The 17,565-nt window shown below is 41.3% G+C and overlaps 1 protein-coding gene across 1 annotated transcript in view; it reads left to right on the top strand.

Moving 5' to 3' along the window:
- The window catches only part of GTF2B (general transcription factor IIB), a 37,253-nt gene extending 24,932 nt beyond the window's left edge, over positions 1-12,321 (top strand). Inside the window, exons 3-7 of the mRNA XM_075558083.1 lie at positions 5,203-5,336; positions 7,824-7,970; positions 8,104-8,233; positions 10,239-10,520; positions 11,801-12,321. Of these exons, the coding sequence (XP_075414198.1) occupies positions 5,203-5,336; positions 7,824-7,970; positions 8,104-8,233; positions 10,239-10,520; positions 11,801-11,934 (827 nt within the window). The 3' untranslated portion in view covers positions 11,935-12,321. The remainder of the gene's footprint in view (positions 1-5,202; positions 5,337-7,823; positions 7,971-8,103; positions 8,234-10,238; positions 10,521-11,800) is intronic.
- The last annotated feature ends 5,244 nt before the right edge of the window (positions 12,322-17,565 follow it).

Genomic DNA, 17,565 nt, shown 5'->3' with positions numbered 1-17,565 from the left:
TTCACTGCCTCACCTGGACCCGTAGAGAGTCACAGACCTGGTCCTTGCAGGCCCGGCCAGCAAGCACCCAGTCCCTGGGGCCACAGATAGGTGCTACCTGGGTTTATTGCAGCTTGGGGATCTTTGCTGCCCCGTCTACTCCCAGCCACACTCATCCTTGCCTCAAACCTAGCATAGATCCGGAATACAGGGGACCAACGACCCAATTCTGGGAGCTCCCTCAGCCTACATGGATCACACCAACTTAGACCCTAACAGCAATGCAACCCGCCCATGGCCCCCTTATAGCCCTACCAATGTGCCGGAGCTATCCATCAGTCAAATTGAGTTCCCCATAGCTGACCTCAATGGTACTTGCCACCTCTCACCACTGTTGACCACTGAGTCACCGCAGCACCTGCCTACATAGCAGCCTGACCAACCTCCATAATAGGCCACAGGTAGCCCTTGAAAACACTGTAGCATCACGCAATGAAAGCACGCAGGGCCTCTTGGTCTCCCAGAAATTATCACGTAAACAATTGCATACCGCATCACTCCCTACAAGAAAACGAGAGACAAACCACAACAGCAGAGCTAACGACACATTGAAGAATCTGACGTGGGTCTGCTGCCACAAGAAATTTTCAGCAGGTTGCTAGGAGTAATATAGGAGATGAGGAAAGCTACACAGACTAAGGATTCAGTGTTAGAGTCCATGCACCAAAGGGAAATACAGGAGCTACCGGGTGAAGTAGCAGAAGCTGCACACAAGATTACTGAGTTTACGAACAGGTTAGAGGAGACTAAGAACCATATCAGTGATCTTGAAGACAATCAGGCAGTTCTCAGCAAATGAGAAAGACAAACAAGATAGTAAAAGAGGTAGAACAAAACCTGAGATCAATGACTGATGTTATGAACAGGAACAACATTCGAATTATTGGCCTACTAGAACAAGACACAGAGAAAACGTCAACAGCAAAATTAAGGGATTTTCTAGAAGAAAATTTCCCCACCCTAATGAATGAGAATCAGTCACTCATACAGGACGCAGAGAGTACACTAACTAGATTAAACCCCAGGAAGAGATCACCAAGGCATATAATAGTTAAACTAGCCACTTTGAGGGAAAAAAGAAAATCCTAAGAGCAGCAAGAGAAAGGAAGATGGTCACATACAAGGGCTTTTTAGATAAGAATATGCTCAGACCTATCAATAGAAACCATGAAGAGGAGGAGAGAGTGGACTAATACCTTCCAAAAGCTGATAGAAAACAATTCCTTTACCCTGCCAAATTATCTATTAAGATAGAAAGAGAGATAAGGGTTTTCCAGGACAAGGAAAAACTTAAAAAAAATTATGCTGCAAGACATGCAACCCTGAGGAAGATCCTTGCCAACTTACTATGGCCAGACCACCAACGGCCACCATGCACAAACGGGAGAACACCATATAGCCCAACTCCAACAAGAAGCCAACAAGCCGATACCAATCGCAAAGAAAACATGGCAATAAAGAAGTCCCCCACAAAGACACAGCACAGTGATAAGGATAATAGGAAAACACCCTAATCAAAAGGCACAAGATGTCAGCAATGAACCCACAGATAGTGTTAATAACTCTAAATGTCAACAGCCTTAACTTCTACATTAAAATTAAAAAGCTTGCAGACTGGCTTGGAAAACAGCCATATCTTATGCTCGCAGACAAGAATAAACTAAGAATAAAAGGCTGGTGGAAGTTATGCCAGGCAAGTGGCAATGCCAAAAAAGCAGGAGGCACAATCCTAATCTCAAAGAAAACTGATCTCAAGGTTCAAACCATAAAAAGAGATAAGCAGGGTCACTTTATAATGCTCACAGGATCACTTTACCAGGAACCTGTGAGCTTAATAAATATATATGCGCCAAATGAGACCTGGAAAATGTGTCATACATACTATTCAGATAATAAATATATCAGACTCAACAATTATAGTAGGGGACTTTAATACACCACTTTCAGAGAGAGAGAGGGATCATTGGGAAGGAAGCTCAGCAACGAGACTATAGAACTAAATACTACAATCAGGCAACTAGATCTTATAGACATTTAGAGCTTTCCATCCAAATGCAAAAAAGTACACATCTTCTCAATTGCGTATGGCACATTTTCGAAAATAGACTACATGACCCAACTATGCCTCTACTGGGTATATACCCAGAAGAGGTAAGAAATAAACCATGACCAGTTGTATGCCCTCAAATGTTTGTTGCGGCACAATTCACAATCACAAAGAGTTGGAAGCAACCTAAATGAGTGGATCGGTAAACTCTGGCACATCCACACAATGGAGTACTGTGCAGCACTAAAAAGCACTGATGAGCACATGAAACACATCTTTTCATGGGAAGAGTTGGAGGAAATTATGCTAAGCGAAGTCAGCCAATCACAAAAGGAGAAGCACAGCATGAGTCCCCTGAGGTAAGTGTGGTTATAATTAGCAGACTCGGTGTAGAAGAGAAGCCACCTATTTCATAACCATTGGGTTGAGATACAAGGAAGTGGGAGGAGGTTGGAACAAACCCAAAGAGGTACATGTTGGTCAAATACAGTAATGGGAAAAGGACAGAGGGGGGAGGAAGAAGGGAAATGATAAGGGAGGGAGCAGGGCACTAATCCACCCAGGGGGAGAGTGCTGGTCTTGTCTCCACAAACCTGGAATGGGCATGCAGACCCTGCCATGAAGCACCAAACCATGAGGACAGTGTGGTCATGTGGAAGGATACATGGAAAGAGCTACAGGACTGGCCCCATCCAGAGCCAAACTGACCCCCTCCCTGGAAGTGGGTGTGGCAGAAAGCAGGTTGGGGAGAGGGGTCAGCATGCCATACCCACCTGGAGGCAGGCCGGGAGGGAGAAAGAGAAAGAGTCAGACTGGACCCCATGCTGGCACGACGCTCAGAGGATGTCTTCCCTGCTTGAAGCTATCTATGTAAGGCGACCAGATTTAAACATTGGTAAAGCAGGACACCAGCGGGACACAATTGATAAAACTCATATCCTGGTGAAATAGCCACATGGTAGCCGAAAACCGTATACCCTAGCTTGTTGTGCATTCTTTCAAAATATCAGGACTTTTTAAAAACACAGGGAAAATTGTTAAAAATCAGGATTGTCCTGCCAAAAGCAGGACATCTGGTCACCTTAACTGCTAATGAGACACAGAGGGAACCGGGCAAAGACAACAGCATGTATCATGCTGTCCCCTTACTGGAGCAGACTGCAACAGAGGACATTTCTGGGGTCACATGGTGGGGAAGCAGCGTGGTCTGTACAGCCCCCCCCGGGCCCCCCAAAAGAAACAACGGAGCGAAACATGAAGGGGCATACCCGGATAAATAATCTGGAGGAGAAAACAACCGGACTGACTGTTCCAGGGGGACATGGGAGAGGGGAAGGGGAAGGAAGGAAGTGGTGGTAACAAACAAGTGATCCACATTGGTGGTGAGGAGCGTGTAGGAGGCCTGGTAGGGCTTGAGCAAGGGTAATGTAACCTAAAGGAAATGCTAAGCCTAAATGAAGGCTGAGCATGATAGTGGGACAAGAGGGAAGTCAAATGAAATCGAGGAAAGAGCTAGGAGGCAAAGGGCATTTATAGAGGTCTCAATACAGTCATGTACATATGTAAGTATATATGTGAGGATGGGGACAGATTTATGTGCATATATTTATAGGTTTAGTACTAAGGTAGCAGATGCACATTGGGCCTCCACTCATACTCTCTCAAAGCAAAGAACACTGTGTTCTATTAAACTGGCATTCCATGTCGCTTACCTTCCCGATAAGATCACTGAAGACAAATGGGTGTATAAGCAAATGTGGTGAAGAAAACTGATGATGCCTGGCTATCAAAAGATATAGCATCTGGGGTCTTAAAGGCTTGCAGGTAAACAGCGGCCATGTAGCTGAGAAGCAACCAAGCCCACACAAGAAGCACACCAGCCTGAGTGATCACGAGGTGTCGAAGGGATCAGGTTTCAGGCATCAAAGAAGGAAAAATCATATCATTGTGTGCTTTCTTTCCTGATATAATCGCTGAAGCCAAATGGCGGCAAAAGTAAGTGTGGTGAAGAAAGTTGATGGTGCCTGGCTATCAGTGCCCACTATGGAGGAAGCACACCAGTCTGTGTGATTATGAGGTGTGGGAGGAATAAGGGGAAGTGCAGAGTGGGGACCCAAAAGCCATTTGTGGGCAACTCAACGTCCCCTTACAGAAGGGTCATGGGGAGGAGACGAGCCGATCAGGGTGCAGTGTAGCAATGATGAAACGTACAACTTTCCTCTAGTTCTTAAATGCTTCCTCCCCACCCTACTATAATGATCCCAATTCTACCTTACAAATTTGGCTGGACTGGAGGATGTACACTGGTACTGGTACACATGGGAACTGGAAACAGAGAATCCAGGACAGAAGAAACCCCTCAGGACCAGTGATGAGAGGTGATACCAGGAGGGTAGAGTGAAGTTGGGGTAAAAAGAGGGAACCCATTACAAGGATCTACAGATAACCTCCCTGGTGGATGGACAACAGGAAAGTGGGTGAAGGGAGATGACGGACAGTATAAGATATGACAAAACTGTGAGTTGTAAATTATCAAAGGTTCATGAGGGAGGGGACAACGGGAAGGGAGAGGGAAAATGAACTGATGCCAAGGGCTCAAGCAGAAAGCAAATGTTTTGAGAATGATGATGCAACAAATGTGCAAATGTGCTTGACACGATGGATGTATGGATTGTGATAAGCATTGTACAAGCCCCCTATAAAATGATTTTTAAAAATTTAGTTTCAAAAAAATTAAGCAACTGTATTAATTACCATTGTGAACCATTTTCTGCGTTTTCCCCCCATGTCTGTTGCAAGTTTTGTGCAGAAGTTTGTTGTGAATCATTATATATTGGTTTGTCTTTGTACTAGTTCTATATAGGTTTATTTTGCTATTTGTGTTTATCTTGACTATGTTTTCCTTTTTTAACTTAACGTGAGTATTCATGATTTTTAAAATAGTTATTGGATTAGCACAATAGTTCAAAGACATACTTATGGACAAGTGGCTGCGGCATGCTATTTATTCTGGAGCCTAGATATCCGAAGCCAAAAGGACCGAGTTGTGCAGTAGACAATTAATCAGTAAATCCTATTTTGAAAAGATAATTGAGATTTGTTGCTTTTATTTGTAGGTGACCGAGTTATTGATGTCGGATCTGAGTGGAGAACATTTAGCAATGACAAAGCAACCAAGGATCCATCTCGAGTTGGAGATTCTCAGAATCCTCTTCTGAGTGATGGAGATTTATCTACCATGATTGGCAAGGTATTCTGTTCATTTACCAAGAAATAGCAAGTGCAAAATGACCAAAGTCCTCTGGAAGTTGGCAAACTGCTTGCTGCTCCAGTGGTTAATTGTGACCTGTGAATAGGATTTTCTAGTTATACAATTTTGAATAATAGCTGACCTGCATTTCTTCCATGTTAAGAAAGAGCTCACCAGATAGAAATTACAGTCTTTATATTTCAGGTCGATGTTTCCATGAAGGGCCTTCTTCACAGAAAGTGTAGTCTGGGTTCGGGAGTTGATAGTGGGTGGTGTGCTCCTTGAGTGTCTGGAATGTTTTCTCTTTTCCATTCCACTCGAGATAGATGGGAGCTCAGGAATAGCTTTTCTCTGCTTGGTGAATTTATAACTTTCATAATTATGACTTTCATCTGTAAAATCAGAACAATACTTTATAGACATATTAAAGATTTCCCTGAGAATGTGTGTTATAGTGTAAAACATAGCAGGTGGTGTGTGCGCAATACTGGGGGCTGCTGTTGTTTATGGCATTGAGTAGCGTGCTCTTGCTGGCCGCCTGGCACTGTGTGGCTGCCTGAGCTAGAGTAGTAGTGGCAGTATTCTGAAGGACTTACAATTCACTGTATTTAATTTTAGGATAGTCTTTGCTACTGCCTAGTCTGTCTTTAAGAAATTATCAAGAAATAGCAGGTCATTGATTGTATTTTCATGCTATAATTACATATATTAAAGAAGTGTAAGGTAGGCTAGGTTAAAAACTTGACAATATTATATCCACATACTGCTCTCCCCCCCCCCCAATATACAACCTTTAGTAGGGTATTTCTACATTTTCTTTGCCATTAACAAGTTGTAGAAAAAAGTAGACTTAAGGACATTTAAAAATGTTAGTTGACACTGACTTTTTTTAATGTTTAATTTTTTTAATAGGAAATATATGACTCAAACCCCAAAATGTAAAAAAGTTCTCACCCTTCACTCCAAACTCTCAATTCCCACCTCAATCCCCTATCCTTGTCAGTAGCAGGTAACCACACTATTAATGGTTTCTCCTCTATCCTTTGAAAGTTGTTTGTGGCTATAGGACAAAAAAGAGGGGGGAAATATTTTTGAGATGCTGTACTTGTTTTATACTAAATTCTATATATTTATGGTTACTTCTGAACTTTCTGTCCAATGCCTATCCTTTTTTATCCAATTCCAGTATTCTTTATTCATTGTTCAATTTCCCATACATATATGGAAATAAAAAATATGAGGGCTTGGGTCACGTTCACTTTAGATCTTAAAGTGACATCTTTGTTTAATGCCTGTTCTTGTCTAGTTACGCAAATGTCACACTTTTACTTTTTAATAGGACAAATCTTCCCTCTCCCGTACCACTCTTCCAATCAGCATTTGCTTCCTTGGACTTTTTATGTGAATTTTAAAATCAATTTAATTAATAATTTTTAAAAACACTTGTTATTTTCATTCTGATTTTGGCTTAGCTTAGTTGCAAGCTAACTTGGGGAAAAAATGACCTTCATAGTCAATTTTATCCAACTACATGGTCTGTCCATTCCTTTAGGCCTATGACTCCTTCAGTTTGGGTTTTAAAGTTCCTTCTAAGAGGTTTGGCATGTCTGTTATGTTTGCATCTGGATATTTTCTCTTTTTGTTGCTATTGTTAATGGAGTTAATGGAGTCATTTTGTCCTAATACGTTAGTTGTATATATAAAGGCTATTGATTTGTTTATTAATCTTGACTCTGCTAATTTCCCAGTGCTTTTCCTGGGTGTTCTCAGTACTGTATGCAAAAAAGGTTAAGTTTATTACTTCTTTCCTAATTTTATACTTCTAGGGTGTTTTTCTTGCCTGACAATAGTGGTTATTTTTCCACTGCCCTGTTACATAATAATAGGGGGTGCCACTCTTTTTGCTTCAGACTTTGGTAATTATGCCAGTATTTCTCCTGAATTATGGGGTGGGAGAGAGAGGTTTGTTTTGTTTTTAATGCGAAGAAGTATCTATCATTAGTGTTAGTTTTTATCAAAAATGTATTTTGTGTTTCATTTACTTGCCTTCTTACCACCTTTATAGATAATCATATGGTTTTTATCCTTAGATCTATTAATACAATAGTTTTTATTACTAGATTTTCTAATAGGTGTTCTTGCATTTATGGAACAGGACACCCTGTTGGATGTTTTCTGATATTTAATAGTTTGTATTCTACTTATCGGTAGAGTTGGACAGTTTTCAGTCCATTTTGTGAATTACTGTTTTCCTTCATTCACTTTGGTCCATTTTTGTGTTCTTGAGCAGTTGCTAAGAATTATATTCTTTAAGTATTTCACAGAAAACTTTTTAAAAACCATATTAGCTTGGTACTTTTCCTGGTGGGGTCAAGGGAGGGCACAGGAAAGTTTTTTGGGCAATTTAATTTTTTACATGGAGTCATCTCATGAGTTACGTTTTCAGTTGTCTCTATTTGCATAGACTTATAAAATGTTGTCTTGCAGGGTACAGGGGCTGCAAGTTTTGATGAATTCGGCAATTCTAAATACCAAAATCGGAGAACAATGAGTAGCTCTGACCGAGCCATGATGAATGCATTCAAGGAAATCACTACCATGGCAGACAGAATCAACCTCCCTAGAAATATAGTTGTAAGTTCTTGTCTTCTTCTATTAAACCACGTTGGCATTGGTTTAATTAACGTAATATAGTAAACGTGGAATTTTTATATCACACGAGTTAAATGGCCTAGAGTTAAACTTCTTTTTTTTTTTTGCTTTGAAGGATCGAACAAACAATCTATTCAAGCAGGTGTATGAGCAGAAGAGCCTGAAGGGAAGAGCTAATGACGCCATAGCTTCTGCGTGTCTCTACATTGCCTGTCGACAAGAAGGGGTCCCGAGGACTTTTAAAGGTACTCCTTTATTTCTTTTCATGAAAATGACCTTGTGTACATTTTGTTAAATAATAAACAAATCAAGCAACTTTGATATTAAGAAGCTTAGCCAAGTCTTCATGGTTACATATTGAAATAGGCCTGAGCACCATTTGCCAATACTGCACGTTTTAGTCCTTGACAAGTTTGTATTGTACTTTATTAACCGAGCTCTTTACTGTACTGCTTTCCCATGCAGGCATTTTAGTCCTTGTGAACCCACTTGACCTTTTATTTTTTCTAGGTAGGATATTCTAAGTGACTGTACTTGGCAGGCTTTGCGGGGCTTGCAGTGAGTCGTGCACTTGATGGAGGACAAGAGTTTCCTCTCCTAGTATAGTTCTCTACAGCTCCGGGAGCTAAATCATAAAAACATCGGTGATTTTTTTCTCTTGATTTATATATAGGGTTTGTGCGTTAACTTCTACCTTTCAAGCTTTGTCAGATTGTTTTTTTCTCCCATTTCTAGTTAGCCATGAATACATGCCAACATGCTCACACTGTGTCACTGCCAAAGTTCAGTTTAGCTTAAGACCATAATTGTTCTTCATTCAACACATTTTCTTGGTTTTCACTGAAAGGTAGCTTTTATTACCATCATAGTTTTTTGTTATTATAAGTTAGAATTCTCAGCATAACAGTCAAATATTTTATCTCATTTAGAAATAACCTTTAAAAGTAGTATTGCACACGTTTATTTTGCTTAAATTTTTGGTTGGGGCTTCTTTTTTTTAAATCTCTTTGATAAAATTGCAACAGATTAATTATGTGGGGGTACCCCAAAACAAATCTGGAAAAAAACCTCCGCTAGGTGATCTCTTTTGTAGTATGCATTTTTTCCCCTAGGCGAGCATCCAGCAACTTGTTCTGATTTAATGCACCCAGTGGCATCACCTGGTAAAGTTCTCTCTGATGACAGTGAATTTTTTCTTAAAAGCAGTTTCGCTCAAACTTCATTTTGGGGGGATGCCTGATTTAAGAGATCAGTATGCAGCTGTGAAATTTTATTTCTTGCTCGTGAATCGTGCTGCAGAAACTGTTGTGATATTGAACACAGATTGCAAGGACAGCAATATAGGAAAAAACTCAAGTATATGAGTGGTTTTCTCATTTCAAGAGAGGAGTAATGTCGATCGATGACAAATCTCATTTTGGATGTCTGTCAACTTCGTGAACAGATGAAAACATCCACTTGTAGTGCATTCGGAGTTTGTTCCACCAGGTCAGACCATTAATCAAGCTTTCTATTTAGAGGTTCTGAAAAGGTAGCGTAACTGTGGGACCAAAAAGGCCTGATTTGTAGCAGAAGGACCTGACTGCTTGTGCCACCACCACAGTGCTTCTGCTCACACAGCCATCTCAATGGAATAGTTTTTGGCGAAAAATAGCATGCCTTTCTTGTCCACACACCTTATTCACCTGACCCTTGCTCCATGAGACTTCTTTTTGACACAAATGAAGAGAGGGTCATGAAAGGAAAACAATTTGATGACATACAAGAGTTGAAGAAAAGATGAAGGGGAGGTGCTGTCAGCCATCCAAACATTGAAAAATGTTTCAAACTCATTTAAAAAGACTGGAATAGCATATTTGACAAATGTATTAAGTGTAATGGAGCATACCTTGAAGGTGATATGGTTGTTCTGTAAAAAATGTTAAGTACATAATTTTGGTGGGGGTAAATCTGTTTTTTGGGGGGTACCCCTCAGATAAGTACTAAAAAATTTTTTGTTGAATTAAATGTATTTGCATGAATTGAAGAAAATAACTGAAATTTTAAAAATTAAGCTGATGGGAAATATCAATGAGAGGATTATGATTTCATTTGTAAGACATGATTGAATTTACATGTATTTATAACCAGTAGCTTTAAAAATCATCTATACATATTTAGACTTTATTTCAGTAAAATTTATATTCAGAGAACTATATTATATGATTTATGTAGATTTAATTACATGGTGGTTTTTTTGTTTTGTTTTAGAGATATGTGCTGTATCACGGATTTCTAAGAAGGAAATTGGTCGATGTTTTAAGCTTATTTTGAAAGCTTTAGAAACAAGTGTGGATTTGATTACAACTGGGGACTTCATGTCCAGGTTCTGTTCAAACCTTTGTCTCCCTAAGCAAGTGCAAATGGCAGCTACACATATCGCCCGTAAGGCCGTGGAGTTGGACTTGGTGCCAGGGAGGAGCCCAATATCTGTGGCGGCGGCAGCTATTTACATGGCATCACAGGCTTCAGCTGAGAAGAGGACCCAAAAAGGTAGGCTACTCCCTAAGGAGGAGCGGTAATGAAGTGGTGAAAGCTCTAATATATGACTGTACTTTCATAATTTGGGGGCTGATAAATTAAAGTGCTAGGAAGCATAACTATGCAAATATATGTGGTTTCTCTTTTAATTTTTGTGATTTCCCCCCTCCAAATTTTCATGACCATTTTATCAATAGCCTCATTTCCCTCTCTGTTTTTCTCTTTAAATATTTGAGGGGAGGGCTCATGCCTGACGTAGCATCTTAAGACAGGCACACTATAAATATGAGGGGGTTTCAGAAAGTTGGGACCGTTTCATTCCCTGTAATTTTAGTTGTCCGTGAAGTTGTCGGAGCCCCTCATGCTGACTCTCCAGCTTTAGCATTCAGTGGAGCCGGCCCGTCTTTGTACAGTGCTCGCAACTGCGGGCATAAGTCACTCAGCCTTCTACCATCATTTTTAAAATTTAGTGTTGTAGACAAACGTTCAGACAACTGTAAAGTGAGTTTCTTCACAGGCTTGTTACCTGTTTGTGATCCTCAAAAAGTTTTACAACAGAAAAAAGGAACAGTTGATTTAAAACTAAGGAAACTGAATTAATGGTTACAATAAAGTTATAACACCCTTCTCAAAGTTTTTCACTTCAGCTCAGGCTATGTGTATCTACACTGCTAAAAGTAGTAAATGATAGGAATAATTAATTAGAAAGAGGAAGCCAACTATTATTTAAATGTGCCATCTGTTATGCTATGGGATGTACAACTCTTTGATCTCAGCTGTATTAAGTTGAACAAAACTTGAAGAATAATATCGTATGATCCCATTTTGCTGTTACACAGGTTAGCTGTTGGGGCAATGTTATGGGGAGTATTCAAATACAATAATGTATTTTCTTTACAAGAATAGACTCCTAGATTACTGTGTTATTTTCAGAGATTTATGAGGACAGAGCAGCCCCCAGTCTACATGTGATGACCAACATAATGCCTAGTTAGGCCTGTGTTCTCAGCGTTGCTCAGATGCTTTGCAAATAGAAACCATTCAATACTACTGAAAGCCCTGGAGGGGCTAAGTACTAGTGACATTATTACTTACTTTAGCTACTGCTTTCTCCTTCTTCGTGTGCGTTTCAGTAGTTAGCTTTTGTTTTGCTGCTTGGTTGTGTTTGGGTCTGTGTGTTGCTTTTGTTGTTCCCTGTCCTTCTGGACCGCCGCGGCTATTAGGAGTTGGAGTGCAGGTGGTGCGCACACAGTAGGGTTGGTATTATGCTAATGTTGGCTTCTGTTTTTTAGAAATTGGAGATATTGCTGGTGTTGCTGATGTAACCATCAGACAGTCCTACAGACTGATCTATCCTCGAGCCCCAGATCTGTTTCCCACAGACTTCAAATTCGACACCCCGGTTGACAAACTCCCACAGTTGTAAATGATGGTCGCTGATGCCGGACTCTGGTGAACACTGAACTTTGCCCGGTGTCCATTGCTTATTCAGTGCTGGATTGAGCCTTTCACGGAGCAAAAGAAAAGACATGTTATGCATTCCAGGGCTATAAATCTAAATTGCTTGGCTTTCTATACATATATATTAGTGAAACATATTTAATGACTTAAATTTCTTAATGAATTTGCTTTCTTTTGTAGCACTCTAGGAAACTATTTTGGAGGATATTTGAAATGATGTCATTCTTGAATAAAACATTTTTCAAAATGGAAATTTTTGTTATAATTACAAGTTATATGTAATTTATAATATATAATTACAAATAATGCATACTGTAGCTAATAAAACTGATAGGGGTCTTTTTTCCCGTTATTTTTCTTTATTGTATATTTTATTTTAATAAAGTCATGGAAATAAAGACTGGAAACCATTGTAGACAATATGTTTATTGAAAGGAGCGTGTGTGTGTGTGTGTGTGTGTGTGTGTTATGAAGATATACATGTTAAGGGAATAAGTAACATCTGGACCGAAGGGAAATGTTTTTTGTTTTCTCAGCTTGTTGAGCAGAGGAGGTGAGGCAGGTCTAGATAACAGCAGACAGACAGCGTACAACAGATCTTTATAAGTTTCGGATGTTAACATTTCACTTTACAAAACATATCTGTAATTATATTTTACTGGGATATTCATAGGGTAAAGAATAGCTAAAATGGGATTATTGGGTTCTGAGATTATCTAGGAATGTTTTTTTTTAACAAATGTCCCTTGGTTATGATTAGCAATTGTGTGAGTAGCACAAAAATAGGCATTGTGAAAAAGACCAACACAGCTCAGTGCACATACCAGTTTTGTAGTTTGTATGACAGACATCACTGTAAAAGCCAATATGGTGCTTACACATCTCTAAAGGGATTTGCACTCAGGATGGTCTGTTGTGGCCTAGTGGTCTGGTCCAGAGAACATTCCCCCCTTTGGAAGATTAGAATCCTCACTGATATATCTGCTGACCATGGAAAGGAAGGGCGAGTTCTGGGACTCGAGAAAGACAGTGTTTCTTCCTTTCACAAAATGAGAATCATAAACACACAGAGCCGAGGAAGAATACCAGAGAAAGAAGTGCAAGAAGACTAATCTGGATATAGGATTGTAGTAGTTTTATACCTAGCAGGTAGATCCCGTGTCTCCCCAGGTGAGACTGCGTGTCTCCCTCCTGGACGGCATTTTCAGTTCCACGTTGACCCAGTACCCTGAGCCGCAGGGTTTATTTCCTTCCTGCCTTGGCTGTACACTTTGATAATGCAGTGCTTCAAGTGTCATACAGGGAGGCTTCAGAAACTTGGTGGAATGTTACATTTGTGAAAAGTGTGTGTGATATATATATATATACATTTAGGGGCAAACAAGTGGTAAGTTGGAGCTTAAAATGGAATACATGTTCCCATGAACTTTTTTGAAGCCCCTCATATATTAACTAGTCTCGCTTTCCTGGTTAGATGCCTCTGTTAGTAAAGGCTAGTAAAATGTAGACAGATAAAATACCAACAGTGTTAGTTTATTTCCAACATAACAGAAATCGGGCATCAGCAGAAGGGAAGTCAAGATGGGAGTTGGCCATTTGAGAGTTGCAGCAGTTTGTAGATAGGTCTCACATGAGAACGAGTGTGCAAGTATGCCACTCGGGCTAGGATTCATATTTGCACACACTTTTAACTGTGTTTAAAAGTGTCTACCATGCGTGAACTGCTGTAGGCTCTCTCAGTCTTGTTGGGTGCCTTCTGAAGGACCAAAGCAGTGGCCTCCAAGAGGCCATGTCAGGCCAGTGAAATCCAAAGCAAGGACTCCACATGAGTAATCTGATAGGTTAACTTTGTAAGAAAAACGTCAGAAGAGTTGTATGAAGGATTTTGTTTTTTCCTGTTGTGACAAGGAATCTGCTTGTTTCCCAGAAACAAGAGCCCCAGTAAACAATAGTAGCAAGAGCCATCTGAGAATTGTATTGGAAATCTTTACCCCATCCACCCTCCAGCTATGATCTTGCCCATTCAGATTCATGTTCCCAAAACTACATTGAGAAGGAACCTGACTTGAAGCACACGATGCAGACTGCCCCCTTGTCAATCGAAGAGCACAGTAGTCTATGGGGAAAGGTTGAGAGGATGTAGGGCAGTGAGTTCTTTACTGTGGTTCTGGCCTGTCTAGAACTCCCACCAAAGGACTGTGTCATACTAATTAACTAGAGTCTGGGGAAAGAGGTGTGGAGAGCTGTTGATAGGATTCCCCTGAGAGACTGCATTGTGACTGCCCTCCTGCTGTGTATAAAGGCCTCTGAGGCCAGAGCTAGGAGCTTGCTGCCTGCAAGAGTCCGAGTGGAACACATCCTTTGGATTCTGCGTCTGGTTCTTGGACCACCTTCCATAGTCTTGGGGATCAAGGAGACTTCCAGGACATCTGGATTTTGATTTGGGACTTAGCACCCAGAAGACATGGGCTATTTTCTTTTGTGTTGTTAGTTCTGAGTCACCATTGCAGCGCCCTGGGGAGTAAGGGGTGTACAGGGGAGAAGGTGGTGGTTGATGTCAGAAATGATGTGGTACAGCAGTGTGGAGAGGTGGAGCATTTGGGGTATGTTTAACCTCCACTTTCTTAAGATCAAAAGGAGCCCTGGTGGCTTAGTGGTTACGTGTTGGGCTGTGATCTTCAAGGTCCTAAGTTCAAAATCACCAGCTGCTCCTTGGGAGATAGAGAGGCCATCCTACTTCCATAAAGAGTGACAGTCTCAAACTCACAGGGCAATTCTATCCTGCCCTGAGTCACCATCGACTTGATAACATTGAGTTTGGTTTTGGCTCTTTGGTTCTCGGGACCCAGTCTTTTGTTAATTTTTATGAAGTTGTTCATTCAGATGGAGACACTTCCAAGGGTTTAGAGCTGTGTCAAGACAGTAGTTGAACTTTGTATTTAAAAATAAATGTCTGATTTTATAGCAGTATTTTTACCTTACCCTTGTACTAGAATTAAAATGCCAATTCTGTTTGTCAAAGTTAGAAACATGGTTTATTCAACTTTGCTCGATTCCAAATTGCTGACATATTGGGGGGGGGGGGACAAGGGAAGGAAATGCCCACTAAGAAAGTAATACTAAAAATGCACCATTCCTCCTCCCACTCTTGACTTGGCAGTTGACATTCTTGATAAAGCTCTGAAAAGTAGGCGTGACTGAGTGGTTCAGGCCACGGCATTGATTAAGCTGTGGTTGGAATTGGGTGTAATGGTTCACCGTTGGGGAATGATTTCACCTGATTCGTGGCTCAGTTTCACCTAATAGAGGAGTCCACAGCAATTCCAAGGATGGAGTTCAGCCCATCTAGTGTGTGCTCTCTCTCTTCCTCAGTGCAGTCTAGTGTCTCGTCCATCTTCCAAGACTATTGAGTCCCAAATGGAGGTTTATAGTTGGCTAATTTCTCCTGAAATCCACTTGAGATGTAGAATGATCAGTGTCAACTACTTGATCTAAATTAGATGCCACAGTTACTAATATTAGAAATCCAGCCAGGTCTTGCTAACAATAAGAATTAAACACACAATTAGAAAATACCTTCTTAACCAGATGGACATGCATATCCATCTCATTGTATACTTAGATTGTGCTTCAAATTTGCAGCCAGCGTCCTTGTTCAGTCCATGTTTTAGTCTGGAATATTACTGATAATTTCTATAAAGTGGGTCCACTCGGCATGCGAGCATTTTTTCTTTTAGTTGTTGAAATCTGGTTCGTATGGCTGTTGTAACCAGGTAAGGTAAGTAAAAGACTACTGGAAGCCAATTTCATTGATAACTTCTACTGTGAATCTGCAAGGTCACACATGTTTTGGTCAACTTCAGGCAATCTGAACATCAGTCTCCAGAGGTGCCCTGGTGGTGCTGTGGATTAGGCGTTGGGGCTGTTATTAGCGAGGCTGGTGGTTTAAAGAAACGGGAGGGGGGGAACCTGACTGCTCCCAGAAACATTCAGTCTTGGGAACCCTAAGGACCAGCTCGACTGTCCTATCTAGAGATACTATGAGCTGGGATCAATTCAATGGCGATGAGCTTGGGATTTGGGGGGTGGGAGTGGGGATTGGGTCAAATCTCCCCATTTTTGTAGACTAGAGAGACCACCAGAGCGTTCTGCCCCTGTTCCTGTGGACGCAGGGCCAGGCCCCAGGCCCCGCCCCTCCTCCATCTGGTGCTCTTTAAGCAGTGCCCTTGACACTCGCTTCACAGGCTGCCTCCTCTCCCTTCAAGTTACAGTTTCAAGAGACTGAACAAACAGAACACTTACTTGTTTTGACTTCAGAAAACCTTCTGTGAGCTCCTGAATTCTTTGTAAATCTGCCCAGGTGGGAAGGAGTTAATTGTCAATATTGGACTTTCACCCTTCCTCCAAACTAAATGTTTCCCAAACTAAATGCCTCTTGGTATTAAGCCTTTGTGTTCCAAGAACAAATGTACTTTACCCAGGGCTGCCTTTGGTTTCTGAGCTAATTTTGTATCACAGGTGCAAGATTTACTTTAATTATCAAGATGAACAGCTGAGGGGGTCAGCCTATTACCCATCTGGTCCTAATCCAGCCACTAGGTCCCTGGGCCCCATGTCAATATTTTCAATTGTCAGTGGCCCTGACTTTTCTTGTTGCTGGCATTTTCATCTCATCTGCCAATTGTGAAGCTCCTGAAGAGTCCCTGAGCAGCTCACCCCCTCCCAAATACGTGCGCACACCCTCCGCGAGGAGCCCCACAGCGAGGCTTTTCTGCAAGAGCACCATTCAGCAGGCCTTTCACACGTGTCAGTGCTCGCTGGCCACCCTCACCAGCATTTCTCCAGCAGGAGGGGGCCACGCTCACTCACCCCCTCACTCGGAGAATTCGGAGGGAGGCAACCACAGCCATTTCTTGTCGTCTGTACAGTATGGAAGCAACAATTCCATTGCCTGTCTCTGATCTGCAACCGCCTATGACAGACACAGCCCTGAATAGGCAGGCCCCTTATGAAAGAGCCCTGGCTGACCATCTGGAGGTGAGTCTGCACAGGTGCATAGGGTGCAGAGTAAGAAAAGGTTTGAAGCCTTTTTCAATGATTTAAAAGCTACAGGTGTACCAAATGAAAGTTCCTGTGATTTAAGTGTCCAAATGTGGTAACGCTGAAGGGGAAGTAAGCGCTGCCTCTGCCTTACTGTTGGTAGCCCGGTCTGCCTGCTCTACTGTCTTCACGAGTAGTTTGGTCTTTTCTCATCATTTCATCGGGCTCGTACAGCTCGTCACAATCCGTACGTACATCCATTCTGTCAAGCACGTTTGTTGCCGTCATCATTTTCAAAACATTTGCTTTCTATTAGAACCCTTGGTATCAGCTCATTCTCCCGCCCCCATGAACCCTGGATCATTTGTAAATTATCCTGTCATGTCTTACACTGCCCTACATCTTTTCTTCACTCACTTTTCTGTTGCCCATCCCCCAGGGCGGAGGTTATACGTAGATCCTTGTGATCAGTTTCCCCTTTCTACCCCACTTTAACTTTTGAAATACACATACAGAAAAGGCATATAATTAGAGAGGATGATAGCGTTTCATACAA

Source organism: Tenrec ecaudatus, chromosome 1 (genome assembly GCF_050624435.1).
Source record: "Tenrec ecaudatus isolate mTenEca1 chromosome 1, mTenEca1.hap1, whole genome shotgun sequence".
Taxonomy (NCBI): Eukaryota; Metazoa; Chordata; class Mammalia; order Afrosoricida; family Tenrecidae; genus Tenrec; species Tenrec ecaudatus.
Note: the sequence above shows the minus strand (reverse complement) of the source record. Positions and strands in the feature narration are given on the sequence as shown.